Source organism: Narcine bancroftii, chromosome 13 (assembly GCF_036971445.1).
Source record: "Narcine bancroftii isolate sNarBan1 chromosome 13, sNarBan1.hap1, whole genome shotgun sequence".
In the NCBI taxonomy this organism is placed as follows: Eukaryota; Metazoa; Chordata; class Chondrichthyes; order Torpediniformes; family Narcinidae; genus Narcine; species Narcine bancroftii.
This window is the reverse complement of record NC_091481.1, coordinates 33,735,375-33,749,829: the sequence shown is the minus strand read 5'-3', so window position 1 is coordinate 33,749,829 and position 14,455 is coordinate 33,735,375. Positions and strand designations below refer to the sequence as shown.

The 14,455-nt window shown below is 42.6% G+C and overlaps 1 protein-coding gene across 5 annotated transcripts in view; it reads left to right on the top strand.

Moving 5' to 3' along the window:
* sox5 (SRY-box transcription factor 5) overlaps positions 1-14,455 on the top strand; it is a 418,360-nt gene that overhangs the window by 158,943 nt on the left and 244,962 nt on the right. For all 5 annotated transcript variants that reach the window (XM_069909081.1, XM_069909077.1, XM_069909079.1 and 2 more), the window contains one exon: positions 8,687-8,897. In XM_069909081.1, the coding sequence (XP_069765182.1) occupies positions 8,687-8,897 (211 nt within the window). The remainder of the gene's footprint in view (positions 1-8,686; positions 8,898-14,455) is intronic.

Sequence of the window (14,455 nt, the reverse complement as noted above, 5' to 3'; positions counted from 1 at the left end):
ATTGTACATGTAAAGGGACAGCAGGAGAATTGCTGGGAGTTCCTCTGTTCATGGTTGAATCAAAACTTAGGGGCCGTTAATACAAGGTTGTTGCACCTACATCAATAGCGGCTTCATGATAAAAACTTTTACCAGAGAACACTGAACATATGATCGCATGGAAAGGGTGGACAGTTAATGTCAATGTATTTAGGGGTAAGCTGGCTAAATCATAGATGGGGGGGGGGGGGGGGGATTTTTTTAACGACACAGCGCAGTAGAAGGCCCATGAAACCCATGCTACTCCAAGCCTACTCAATTAACCAATCAGCCGTGTACATCTTTGGAGGGTGGGAGGAACCCGGAGAAAACCCATGCAGGCCACGGGGAGAACATGCAAACTCCTTTCAGAAGGCGCTGGATTCAAACCCAGATTGCTGGCACTGTAATAGCATCGCGCTAACTGTGCTGCCCAGTAGATGCTTATGCTGAGAGGATTAGGTGAGGAGAGGTGAGTGAGACTTGTGTGCTGCATGAATGATGTAAAAGAGATATATAATGAGAAGTAGACGCAGGCCATTCAGAGCTGTTGCCTGGATTGCCTGTCAGAAAGAGCTTAGCTTATGCTTCATCTCATCTGGACGCTGACACCAAATCTCTTCGTTCTCTCAACATCCAAAAAATCTATCTAGTCCTGCTGTGTGTGTGTGTCTGTGTGTATATATTCAATGTCTGAGTTTTGATGGCCCTCTTCGGAAGAGAATTCCAAGTGAGACTAGCACCAGGGGACGTCGCCTTGAGATTCGAGGGAGCAGATTTAGGTCAGAGATGAGGAGGAACTGCTTTTCCCAGAGAGTGGTGAACCTGTGGAATATGCTGCCCAAGGAAGCAGTAGAGGCTGCCTCCTTTAATATATTTAATAGATTTTTGTATAGTTGGGGAATTAAGGGTTGTGGAGAAAAGACAGGAGCTGGGTCCATGCCTAGATCAGCTACGGTCTTATTGATTGATGGAGCAGGCTCAACGGGCAAGATGGCCGACTCTTGATCTTTGTGTTCTCATGAAGAAATAGTCCTGAATGAGTGACCCCTGGTTCTTGACATCCAACCTGAGAAGCATCAGTCCCATAAGACCATAAGATAGAAGAGCAGAAGTAGGCTATTCGGCTCATTGAGACTGCTCTGCTTTTCCATCATGAACTGATCCACTCAGCCTCACTCCCCTGCCTTCTCCCCATAACCTATGAATCCCTGACTATTCAGATACATATCAATCTCCTGCCTTAAATACACCCAGAAACCTGGCCTCCACAGTTGCCCATGGCAAAAAATGCCAGAGGTTCACCACTCTCTGGTTAAGAAATTCTTCTGCATCTCTGTTGAAAATGGACACCCTTCAATCCTGAAGTTGTGCCCGCTTGTCCTTGACTCCTCTACCATGGGAAACAATTTTCCCATAACATGAACTCTAACTTTTTAAAATAGCTCCTTCCAAATTCTTACCACCCTCTGAGTGATAAAGTTCCCCCTAATGTTTCCCCTAAACATCTCACCTTTCACCCTTAAATCATGTCCTCTTGTTCTGGTCTCACCCAACACCAGTGGAAAAAGGCACCTATCTACACCCCTCATCTCTGTCATGTTGGGAAGAGTATCAGGTTCAGTGGTTCACAGAGAGACGAGTCTGGACGCAAGTGTTACAATCACACGTAACTTTAAATTAACACACGGGAAACAAATGGGAGAACAGTAATTGATCATTATTTCATATAAGCAGTGATACAGACATTCACCTCAGATGTCAGTTAGATTTCAAGAATGATGAACCTATAGCGACCCCGCTCACACACTACACACACTGTTTCACTTGAGCTACAATATGGATGTTGACCTCGGTCATCAGTTGGCATCTGGGTAAACCTATATTCAAACCCCCTCATACATTATAAACAGGGACTCTTACACATGCTCCCAGTTCCCTGATCAACGGGGGTGTGGCTCGACTGCAATTATCTATCGCAATACTACAGCTCAACTTCAGTGTAGTGCATACCTTACCCGTGACTCTTCCAGTGACATCCACAGCAGCGACCTAGCATGGAGCGGTGTCCAGACCATAAGGCAGAGAGCGCAAATGTGCTCTACGCTGGTGCTAAATACTGTGCTAATCTGTGCTGCCAGTCAATGATGACCCCAGGTGATTTAAATTAGCCGACAGCAAGGGGTGTGCTAATTAGTGGCCGGGGCCAACCATGACTGACAGGTGACATGACTTCCGAATAAGTTTCAGATGGGGAGGATACGTGACCACCCGCAATACACACTTTCCAGACGGGCAGGGAGGCTACACTTCCTCCAAACCCTCTTAGATCTCCTCTCATTCTCCAATGCTTTTGGGACGTCCAAATATATAAGCAGTACCTGCTTCATTCTTTTCTCTTCTAGAAAAGCTAACTAGCTTTGTCAAATATGATTTCCCTTTCATAATTTCATGTTTCGAGTTGGTTCAAAAGCCCCGTCACTACTGTGAGATTCCATTTGGCTCAGCCGTAAAATTAGTGGCATATTTATTGACATCTCCAAACTGATGCATATAATTCAAATGTGCTGAAGAAATAGTTCCACTGGCTCAGAAAATAGAGGCCCAACAGTTAGTGCCGATACAAGAGCTGCAGTGACTTCTCCCAAATGAAGCGAGAACACTGGAGAAAAATGCAGGTTTAAAAGTTACGCGCATAAAATCATTTAGCGAGCAAATAAAACTTGATTGACAGCAGATCTATTTAATAATTTCCACTACATGCATCCGAAAATGAAGCCGTGGTTATAATTTAAATCCAATGTATAAAAGTTAGTTTTCCCAGTGGCAAGTCAACAATTTCCTCTACATAAGAGAATCACTTTGCAATGATGCTGGTGTGAAAGCAAAAAAACAATCAATGAAAAAACACAAAAAATTTGTGGAAATTATTGATTTGGAAAGGAGGCGCGTACTTAAGCAAACACTTTGCAGGACTGAAGCCTCCGTGTTTGGCAACCACAATGATTAAACTGTTTTCTCAAAACACAAGTTACCTTTGGATTATGCTTTCTCCCCATCTTCTGGGGTTGATTCTCAATTTATTCCACTCGTTGGGTGCATTTAACACCACGTTACTGTTTTATGGATTGGTTTTGAGAGTCTATTCCAGTTGTTTTCACCTGCTTTCTGGTGGTTCTGGGTGTCCTGGGTTAGAGGCTGTGAGGAAAGAGGTCAGGGCCCTAGTAGCTGTCAGAAGTGCCACTTTCGTTCTTAACTCTTCCTGTCCTCGTACTTTGCCTTGAGCTCAGCCAGGCCAATGCAGTGGCATCACTTAGGGTTGGTGTAACCCAGTGCGGTAACTCATGGTGTCCCCCCACCCCAGATATATAGGTGCACAAATATAGATTAATATGTGATAAATATAGTTGTAAATTGCTTAAATGTAATATTTCTTAGATTATATGAATACTAACAACAAAATGGTTTTGTCAAATCTTTCTACATTGAATTACAACATTATTAGTTACATCAGATTCTCGAATAATCAATGAACCATAGACACTGCCTTACTTTTTGTCCACTATTATTTTTATTTTTTCATAGTCTTGTCGTAAGATGGTTAAAATATGAATGTTTCCACGACGCTGCTGCCACAAAACTCCAAATTTCACGACTTGTTCACAACAATAAATTCTGATTCTGACATTGTTAGTAACGGAACGGAGGCCTTTTTTTGATTTTTCTCCTTCTTATCCTTTATTTACTCCTTCATTCTCAAAAAAGTTATTGATATCGGTTCACAAGTACTAATGGCCTCAATATTGTAGCTAAAACCCCAGAAAATTTGACTGAAGCAGTGACTATAAAAACCCCAGCAGCAACGAGAACAACAGTGCGTGTTTGTAGCGCGTGCAGACGAAGCCACGTAATTCGAAGCGTCGTTGTCATTGAATAATAATGACACTCCGTCCGGACCGCATTAGAAGGTTCAAAAAGTAGATCAGCATTGAGGTTTTAGTCTTATTGATACAAGTCAGCTGGGCTTATGAAAAATGTTTTTGTTGCTGGAACTCGCTACAGGGATACTTTTATTAAAAATTAATAAATTTCTGCTGAAACCCTGCACAAAAATTTTATAGTCATTTTGATGTCACCTCCTCTGATGGTGTCACCCAGTGTGGTCAGCACCCCGCTCAGTGATGCCAGTGGGCCAATGGAATGGGTTATCTCCAGGTTCTCATCCAATTTATTGACGTGAGGATTGTTTTGCTGGGGGAATGGGGATGGGGTAAAGATTATTTATGTGTTATTTGTGGCATATTCCTCTAAACCTTTCCCGTTCATATACCTGCTGGTTAAACTTTACAATTACACTCACCTCTACCACTTCCACTGGAAGCTTGTTCCATGCACCCATTACCCTTGGTGTGAAAACATGACTCAGCAGATCCCTTTTAAATCTTTCCCCTCTCACTTTTAAACCTATGCTGTCCTGTAAACTCCCCTGGGTAAAACACTGTGACTATTCATCTTATTTCTGCCCCTTTTGATATTGTACACTCTTGAAGTTTATCCTTCAGCCTTCTATACTCCAGGCGGGGAGGGGGGGGGGGGGTGGGGGGAGAAAAAAAAGCCCCTGTCTCTCCTTATAATTCAAGCCCTCCAGTCCTGGTAAACAGACATTCAAATAGCTTTGTGATATCAAGGCTACTTGACTGTGGCACTCATTCCCTTGAGGTTTTCAGGCATTAGCTATGATGCAGGGAGAACCTCTGAAACATTGGATGGTGGATGGCTTACTTTTGGGAGATGCTGGCTTCTGCTACAAGGCCACATGGTCACCCTTACTCAAGTTTCAGTATCAGCCCCATTTAATTTGGATCAACCCCCCCCCCCCCACCACTCGTTGCAAGCACAACCTCAATGCCTACCCTAGCAACAATCACACCCTCTCTTAGTACTACCCCCTCCCAGAATGGCAGCCCCCTCCACACCTAACACCTCTTTGTTGCTTCCATTGTAAAAGAAGCAGGAAGTAACCTTGCAATCATTCAGGGCAGGGATTCTCATTGAAAGCATGAGACGAGCTTGCTGCAAGAATTTTTTTTCCCCCCTTGAAGCACTTCTGGAAATTAGGCCCATCATTTTAACAATTTGACACTACTTTCAGATCTTTTTGTTATTAATTAAATTAACATTGAATGCCACCAGCTATATGAACAGTAGCCTCTTTCATCTTCGTTATAACTACCTGCCTGGGCTTCTTGCTGTGAATCGAGTAGTTCAGTCAGCTTGCCAATTCAGTGCAATGAGTTCCCAACGAACGTCGTAGGCAGGAGAGCGCCTTTCAACCTCCATACCCCCCATTCCTAAATTAAAATGAAGAAGCACTCTGTACAGTTTGGAGGTCATTCATTTCAAACCTAAGATAAAAGCCACAGAGAAAAACAAAATCTTGTAGATTCTATACATATCCCTTCCTTTCATACAAATGTACCACAGGAGACAGAAGCAACAATTTCCATTACATATTAAACTCATACATTAAACAAAAAAAGATAAAAGCAAATATATTCAGGGATGTCTGTTGCATTTGAGTAGTTGCAGAGGGCTATTCAGGACCGAATAAGTAGAAATTAATTGGAACACAGAAGAAATCGGAACGGAATGGGAAATTTAGTATAATTATAAAGAATTGCAGACAAATAAGTTATTCGTGAAAGACCTGGAAAAAGGCAATTCACATTTATAGCCATAATATGAAATTAGTAAAGGGCTAAACCCCCTTTAGCCTCCAAGTCACTTTTTGGCACCTAATTACTAAATGGAACAGCTTTATTATGTAGGCCATTAAAAATAATGTGTTTTGATAGTTATGTTTTTTTTCTTTGTGTTCCTGAGGATTTGCTAGGAATTGCCTTTTTTATTGGGTAGGCTATAAAACATTAATGCTTTGCAAATATTCCCCTTTATAATTTATAGCACGCTTTAGAATGTGAATGATTCCTAACTTTAAAGGGACCGCACTGTACTTTAGCATTTGGTGGAGCAGATGTAACGCTTCAACCTGTCAGCCATGCGAACGGCGGAAAGGTGACTGTCTGGGCAAGCGGCGAGAGTTCAGGGAGGCTCCTGGCTTTAGGGGCATAAACGGAGAGCGTCCCGCGGGCCAAAGAAAAATATGCAGGAGGTGGTAGCGGTGGGAGTAGGGGCTCTCCATAATGGGCTAGGCTTGGGTTCTTCTTCCCTCCTCACACCCCCACCTGGAGCTGTGTCAACCAATGGCAGCGCAAAGCTCCCGCACACCACTGACGCACACCCCTCCCATCTGCAAAATGGGGTTGGCGCAGAAAAATCGCTCAGACGTGGCAAAGTGTGGGTGAGGAAGTGGGGAGAAAATTCTAACTGAGTGGAAACCTGATGCCAATGCCTGTTGGAACCTGCAGGATGGGGGGTTGATGAATGTGAGTTTCCCATTTCCTGAAGGATTCCTGTGGTCAAGCCTCCATTTCTGAGTCATGGCACCCAAGTGAGCTTGCTTCCATCTGAGTTAGGCCATACTGATGCCAGTGTCTCTGACTTATATGGTTTGGGTCTAGACTTGATGCATCATAGTTGATCAATCATTAACCTGCCTTGTGAATTTAAACGCAATTTAGATGACATTAACACATTTATGTGATATAGACCCTACACTATTAGGACCAAAACTGCTCAAACTCACAGTTCCCGCAGATAAGGCACGGCAACTGATTAGTCCAAGAGCCCAGATCACAGAACCCAGCTGTTACAGAGTCCTGTGTTGTGTATTGGCCTATCTGTTGTGTGGTTTTATGTTAAAAAGTGACAGTTTGCTTTAGAGAGCCAAGGTGAAGGTGAACTGCTGAGAGAGTGGGAGATGGACTGAGCATGTTCAGAAAATTATCTAAAAATTTCTGGACTTGGGTGGTGCTTTGGAGTGGAAGGAGGCCCAGAGCAGGAGTCACGGTCTGGAGGACAGTTTAGAATGTTGGGCATTTCAAAAAGGATGAACATTCCGAAGGCAGCCAGAAGGATCCGGACCAAGCCAGTGGTCCCTCTCTCTGCAAGCAACACAAGACAACTTTGAATTTTGTGCTCTTTCTCTCTCAAAGATCTTTTGGCTTCAGTTTACCAAACAAACTGAATTTTGTTTATGATCTTTGCTTTGGTTGAGAACGAAGTTTTGAGAGTCTTGTGTGTGTTTTATTTGTTTTGTGTCTGTTTTTCTGTGGGGTGGTTGGAAGTGTAGCTTAGACTTTAATTACATATGTTATATTTAGGCTGGGGAATTTATTAGTTTTACACTGTTATAGAAACTTGCATAGTAACCAGTGGGCATTGTTATAAAAGGGGGGATTTTGAATTAAAGTTTGAAGGTGAATTTTTTGTTAATAAAGTAATTGTTCATCTTTACCCCTGCATGATATGTCTTCTTTGTGGTTGCTGGTTTGATCTTGTAACACAGCGGTAAAATGACCCTATTGCACTTAGTCAAATGGCGGACTGCGCAGAATTAAATAGAATGCACAGTACAATTGTGTTCATGTTCCACATCCCTCTCCTCTCACTTCGCCTCATACTATCAGCATGCCTCCTTCAATTGCTTATTCAGCTTCTGTTTATTGTGTTGGTAATGCTCGGGCCTAACAGTTACTGATGATAGCAAGTTCCACCTTCGTTTTGGATTTGGGCCACAGTAATAGTGCTGGCAGCACCAATGCGCACCCTGGAGCCCCACGGCTGACATGACTGATAAAAGCGTTGAAGAGAGAAAGAGGGGTCGATCGATATTACTTCAAAGTGAATTTGAAAGAAAGCCGAAACGAGAGTCATTCTATTTGAGCCATTTCAGTTTGTTCATCAAGAAAACTTCAAGGGGACCCATGCAATCTGGCCATGACATTTTCTAAACTAGTACATAAACACAGGGCAGAATTCACCGTCCTTCTCTAATTGCTGCTGAGGTGACGAGCAGGGAATTGCAGAATTTTGATCAGGTTATGATGAGGTGTAAATCGGGATGCATGTTCAGAATGGAAGAGCGGCGGCAATCATGTTCATTCATGCTTGTAATATGTGAGTTGGTGCTTGTAATGTGCGACTTCACTACCAGAGAAACCTTGGCAAGTTCCGCATTGGCCTTCCCTAAGGCCTGTGACAGAGAAGGATCAAACAAAGTGTAAACTGATGGATGGGCTCTGAGTCATACCCACTGCTTGGACCTGGCCTGGTGTTGAGATGCCTGAGTGTTGAGCTTGCAGGTTCAATATGATCATGCATTCCGATTTACACTTCATCATAACCTGGTCAAATTTCTGTATCGTCATGTACAAAATGCACTCAACCAGGCAAGGTTCCACCGGAATTTTACTATGATTCCCAAAGAACGCGCACGCCACCAAATTTTATTTGCTAGGGACTGCTGAACCCTCAAAGCAATTCAACTTTTGAAGCCAAAGAAGTGATCATGGCAATAGATTAGGTGGAGATTAGTAATGATTAACAAAGGTGGATGATTGACTTGAACTGTAAGCACCCACAATGTTTTCATAAAGTTCAGGGAAACTAATGCTGAGCTCCAGCAACTTGAGTGCGCTCTCCCAAAGTAAATCAATTTTTTTTTTCTCCCGTATCCCGCATTGCCCCGTCCTATTGTTTTGATTAGGATCTCGATGATAATAAAGCAGCTCCTTTGTTCCCTACGCACAACTCATCTACCTCGCCTCTGAAGACTGAAGAAGGGTCTCGTCAGAGCAGTGAGTCAGGGCCTGGCACGGCGCTGGGCACTCCGGAGAGACGCAAAGGCAGCCTAGCTGACGTGGTGGACACGCTGAAGCAGAAGAAAATGGAGGAGCTCATCAAAAGTGAACCTGAGGGTAAGGTGATGGGATGTGCTTTGTTACAGTGGGAGGGACGCAGTGTATTGATATGTCGGCTTATTTACAAGTTTGCCCAAATGTAGATGCAACAGTTGGTCACTGATCTGTGACCAACTGGAATCACCTTTGTGTTTTAAGCCATTGCTTGAAAATTGTTCCAATGAAATCTGCAGAACAGAGTTAAATTCAAGACAGAGTATGGGTTTGTGCTGTGAAAGCAGATGTTAACACATACTTGTGTGCACAGAGAGTTCCCTGACTTGGGCTGAATGTGGATTTGCAATGATTAAGTGTATTGCAAAGGATGAACATGTTATATGATCTGCCTTTGTTGGACTATAGAGGGCTCATCGGTTTTATTGCTGTTGGTGCACCTATGGAAATTAGGCCTCATTTGGTAATTATTGGCTCAAATAAGCTACCTGAACCTCTTAATAGTCCCAACACCGTCTGGTGTATTTATTACCTTGGAGGGTAACCTTAAACCAACTTGCCCAGCAAAAAAAGAACTGATGGGATCAGACTGAACCCCGCCTGAACCCAATCAATGGAAGTACAATTGAGCGTATGTGAAACTGACCTTTGACCTGAACCAGCCAGTCTCTGATTGGCAGGTTGGGCTATAATGACCTACTTTGTATTGCTGGTCCATGCGCCCAATTATCTTTCTGCTGGTCGATGAGGTGAGGGAACTTACTGGTGGCTAGACGCTGGGTTGTAGTTTTTCTGATATAACCAGTGGAGTTCTATGTTTGTTTTCTAAAGCAAACTGCAACCATGCCCTTGTAAATGTTATTCAAAATCAAAGGGCGATTTCAGTTTTGAAGAAATATCAAGGTTTCTTTTTTTTGTTTAAAGTTTGAGTTTTCCATTTTCTCTCCCTCCTGTCCCGATGGAGCTAATAACACAATGAGTGCCCACCTTTTTCAGACAATTGACGCTTTTTCCTGTGACAATGATGTGGATATCTTTCGACAAGGTCACACATTATCACTCAGACCAAGAATCATTTTTGTGGATTTTTCAAAACTCATTGAAGCATCAAGTTATATCGAGAGGCCTCTCTTCCTATTGCACGTATGTGGGCTCCAAGAAAGATCTGTCCAACAAGTGCATCCGTTCCTTGTTCTCTCTTGAAGTATTGACATGATCAATTATATATGACTGATTTCCTTTCTGAGACTTATAAATGAAATTATGCCCTTTGAGGTGTTGCAATTCCAGGGAGAGCCTCTTTCCAACAAAACCACTCCTCTTTATCTGCATTGGATCATTGAGAATAAAACCCCTGTTTTCTGAAATTCAAGCAACTGGCCAAAAAAAATGCGGGAAAACAAATCAGAAAAAAATTGGCGTGCCTCACCTCTGGTTCACCAATCGCGTAACACCCAATCCCAAGCAACCAGAAAATTCACTTATCCTGCATCAACCAATCCCCCATAGGTGCCAGATACCAGAGGTTTTTACTGTATGAATGAAGTATATAAGGATGATACACAGATGCAATGAAAGTGACACTTGCAGTTTTTCAGGTACAGTAAAACACACAATATAATTGTGTGGGGATAATGCAAAGACATTCATGAGCCTGATAGCTGTTGAAAACCAAACTATCCTTGAACCTAGAGGAGCTGGTCTTCAGGCTTCTGTACCTGAAGGTAGCAGTGTGAAGAGAGTAGGGCCATGGGTCGTTTCTGATGTTGGCTACCTCTTGAGGCAGAACGTCACGTAGATGAAATATGTAATTCTGACTTCATTTTCGTGGAAATAATTGTTTTTTTTTTCAAACCCCTCTTTGATTTGGAACCCTCCCCATTAAGTCTCCTCTTAATTTAGGTTGGAGCAATCTCTCCCCAAGACCAAACACCCTCCTCCCCTGTCGACTTTGAGACTCAACATTTCCCCTTTCCCAGCCCACGGCGATAATGTCATTGACGTCCAAGTCGTTGTTTATGTCACATTCAGTATTTGATAATGATAAGGAGATTACTGTCATTGCACACAAATACATCGTACATGTAGTCCTGGTCCGTGGTCTCCGTGGTCCTGGAGGAACACTCTCTCGCCTTTACCGTTCAAGCATGGTATAAGCGATAAATAAAGGAGACTTGACTTGTAGCCAAGCAGAAATCTTTGTGAAATAATTAACTGCAATAGTATCTATAAATTAGCCCAGTACAGAAAGAGATAATAGAACATTGGAATATTAAGGCACAGCACAGGCCCTTTGGCCCACAATGATGTGCTGACCTATAGAAACCTCCCCAACAATCTAACCCATTCCTCCCTCACACCCATATCCCTCTATCTTTCTTGCACCATGTGCATGTCTATGTCTTTTAAATGCTCCACCCCCACCCAAACAATAGGTTCTAGGGACCCACCACTCTGTGTGTAGAAAGGTACCCCTGCTGTCTCCCCGAAACCTTCCTCCCCTTGCATTATACAGATATCGTCTTGTGCTTGCTACTGACACCCTGGGGAAAAGGTGCTGGCATAATTAACTAGGTTTTGAACCTCTTTGACACAGCGTCAGATCAAGAAAGGAGCTATGTAAATGTACATTGCCTTTCTTCACATCTACAGGGGCCTAATCTGACCAAAAGTTGATAACAATATGTAGTGAGCTTTGTTGGGACCAGTTAGTTCAGGAGGTGGACTTACTTGATTGAGGAGTTGCACAGCTGAGATCTTATTTACAGCCAATTCCAGTTGTTGAGACTTTAAATGAGAAGAGAGAGAGAGTAAGTTTTTGGAAGGTGGGAGGAAGAATGTTAAATGCAGGTGGAATATTCAAAAAGACCCTGGATGTTTTGCAAAAGGCTCAGTCTTAAGCAGCTTTTTGTGCCCAGCCTCTTTGAATGAAACAGTTGGTTCCAGTCTCTCACTAATGGATAGAGCTTCTCTGTAATGAAATTACACCTCATAATACTGATAAAATCACAACTTAGCTTCATTGTAGCTCATGTTTTCCAGGCCTTGTACTTTGCATATTTGTTACACATTCTGTTGTGTTATTACAGGGTTGGAGATTTTATCCTGCTCTTTTTTTTTGTTTCCATCTCACTCCTCAGTTAAATGCCCTTCACAGTGTATTTGTGTTTTGTGCTAGTTTGCCACAAATGATTACACAAATAACCGTTAATGTTTTCAGCTTGTCACTCCACATTGAGAAGAACATGCAAACCCTGAACAATATTGTACATGTACTGTGGAGCGGGCGAGCTCTTGAGACTGCATTAGTGAAGGCTGGAGATGTATATTAGAAGTGATACAGATTCTGCTGTTAAATGTAGAAACAAAAAGCTCCAACCTTCTTAAATAAGGCTTACAGAGATGCATATAGCAGAAAACCCTTTATACCCCCAGAGTCATTGTTCTTTTGTTTCCTGAAAGGCCATTAAGTCAAATGGCAGAGGTAATGAAAATTTAATTAAAGCATGGTTAAATCACAGTGAAGTGGTACATTTTGGCTCTTTTCCTTCATTTGTGTGTTCAGAAGAATTAATAAGTTGAAAGCTAATGCACAGACTTCAAGCAACTGAGAAAGAACTTTACACCTTTTGGTATGGTGCACCTTGACAGTTCGGTGAGCGCTCGAGCAGCAGACGCTTCAGCAGATTTGAATGTGGCCTTGTCCTTTTGTTGTGTCTGGTTGGCCTCATTTAGCATGCTGGCCGAAAGAAACTGGAAATGTTCAGTCACTTCCAAATTGAGGGGAGGTTAGTTCCAAGGGGTGCAGAACTCCCATTTAAAAGTTTAAAGCTGAGATCTTATTTACAGCCAATTCCAGTTGTTGAGACCAATTACCTCCAAATAACCGAGGGTGGGAGGAAACCGGAACAGCTGGAGAAGACTCATGCAGGTCACGGGGACAACGTACCAACTCCTTGCAGACAGCGCCAGATTGCAACCTGGGTCGCGAACAGTGTAATAGCATCGGGCCCACTGCTACACTAACTGTGCCCCCTCTACTGTTCTTTAAAGCAGGCGTGAACTTTTGTTGGCGTTTATAAAATCATTATATAAAGAAAATATTCAATTTGCAGCAACATTTACTTGAAACCATCCATCCTTTAATATTTATTGTTCTTTTGATTCTCTAACAGTAATTTAATTTATGCTTATTGTTAGTATATTTTACATACCTGTAGCTGCACCAAGCAGGAATGTCAGTGCATCTGTGCATTGTACTTCTGAATATGACAATAAACTCTCATCAAACTCTTGCAGAAATTTAAAAAAAACATCTAATCTGTGATGCAGGATTAAAAAGAGCTTAACACCAAACTCTGCCAGATGCTGACATTGTAGTAAAAACACAGAAACGCTGGAGGACCTCAACCGGTCTCGCAGTGTCCATAGGAGGCAAAGATATATAACCACTCTTTTGGGTCTGAGGCTCGAAACGTTGGACGTGAATATTTACCTCCTGTGGATGTTGCGAGACCTGCTGAGTTCCTCCACCAGTTTTGTGTTTTTATTAATAGGAGCTTAACAAGTAGAATGGAGTTTGGAAATCCCTTTATTAACGAGATTCGGTTACTATATGATAAATTATTTATGTAATATTCTGTAAAAAACAAACACATGCTTTAAAGACTTTGGTTGTCTCTTCTGAAGAGCGTTCCCTTTAGGGTGCTTTCACAGTGGGCCAGCTCAAGATAGCCCTGAAGGCTAGGCGGGAACAATGTCTAATAAAACTGCATCTAAAGTTAAAACCAAACTATTCCCCCTATTAGTTGATCATTTGATTCTATGGTTGTGTTGGCTTACAGTCTCAGATCCGATTCGAAGACTGTGGGGTACTCTAACCTAGGTCTGCTTGATTCTTTGGAGGGCAGATTTGCCCTCCAAAGACAGATTAAGCAGACCTGGCCTTGGGTGCATCGATCTTACGAGAATGAGCAATGGCCTCTTTGTAGACAGTTGTGGTGATGGCTCTTCCCCAGGTTAATTTGTCTGGAATAAAAGGTTAGATAATCTGGACCGAGATGAAAAGAAATGTCCTCATCCCGAGAGCAGGGAGTTATTTGGAAGGGGGTTGAGGAGGCTCAGTCACTATGTATATTTCAAGATCAGGAATGCTCGTTTTTAAGAACCAAAGGTCATTCAATCAGTACAGGACCATGGAGTTGAGTGAAAAGATTAGCGATGATCAATCTTATCTTAGGGTGGCACGATTAGGGGACCAGTTAGCGCAACACTGATACAGTCCCAGTTACCTGGGTTAGAATCCGACTCTTGTCTGTACGTTCTCCCCGTGTCTTTGTTGGCTTCCTCTGGGTGCTCTGGTTTTCTCCCACCCTTCAAAATGCACAGGGTGTTTGTGGGTTAATTGGGTGTGAGGCCCCAAGTGTCATGGGTTCGTGGGCTGGAAGGGCCTGTTACTTTGTAGAGTGAAGTAGTGGACCAGGTATAAGGAGCATAATGGTCTTCTCTTGATATTATTGTTATGTCCTAGTGTTACTGTCTTAAAGTGGATTGAATATGGTAAATATAGGTACATTATTTCATCAAATTGTGGGGGGGGATTCAGGTAGGAATTGTCTGAT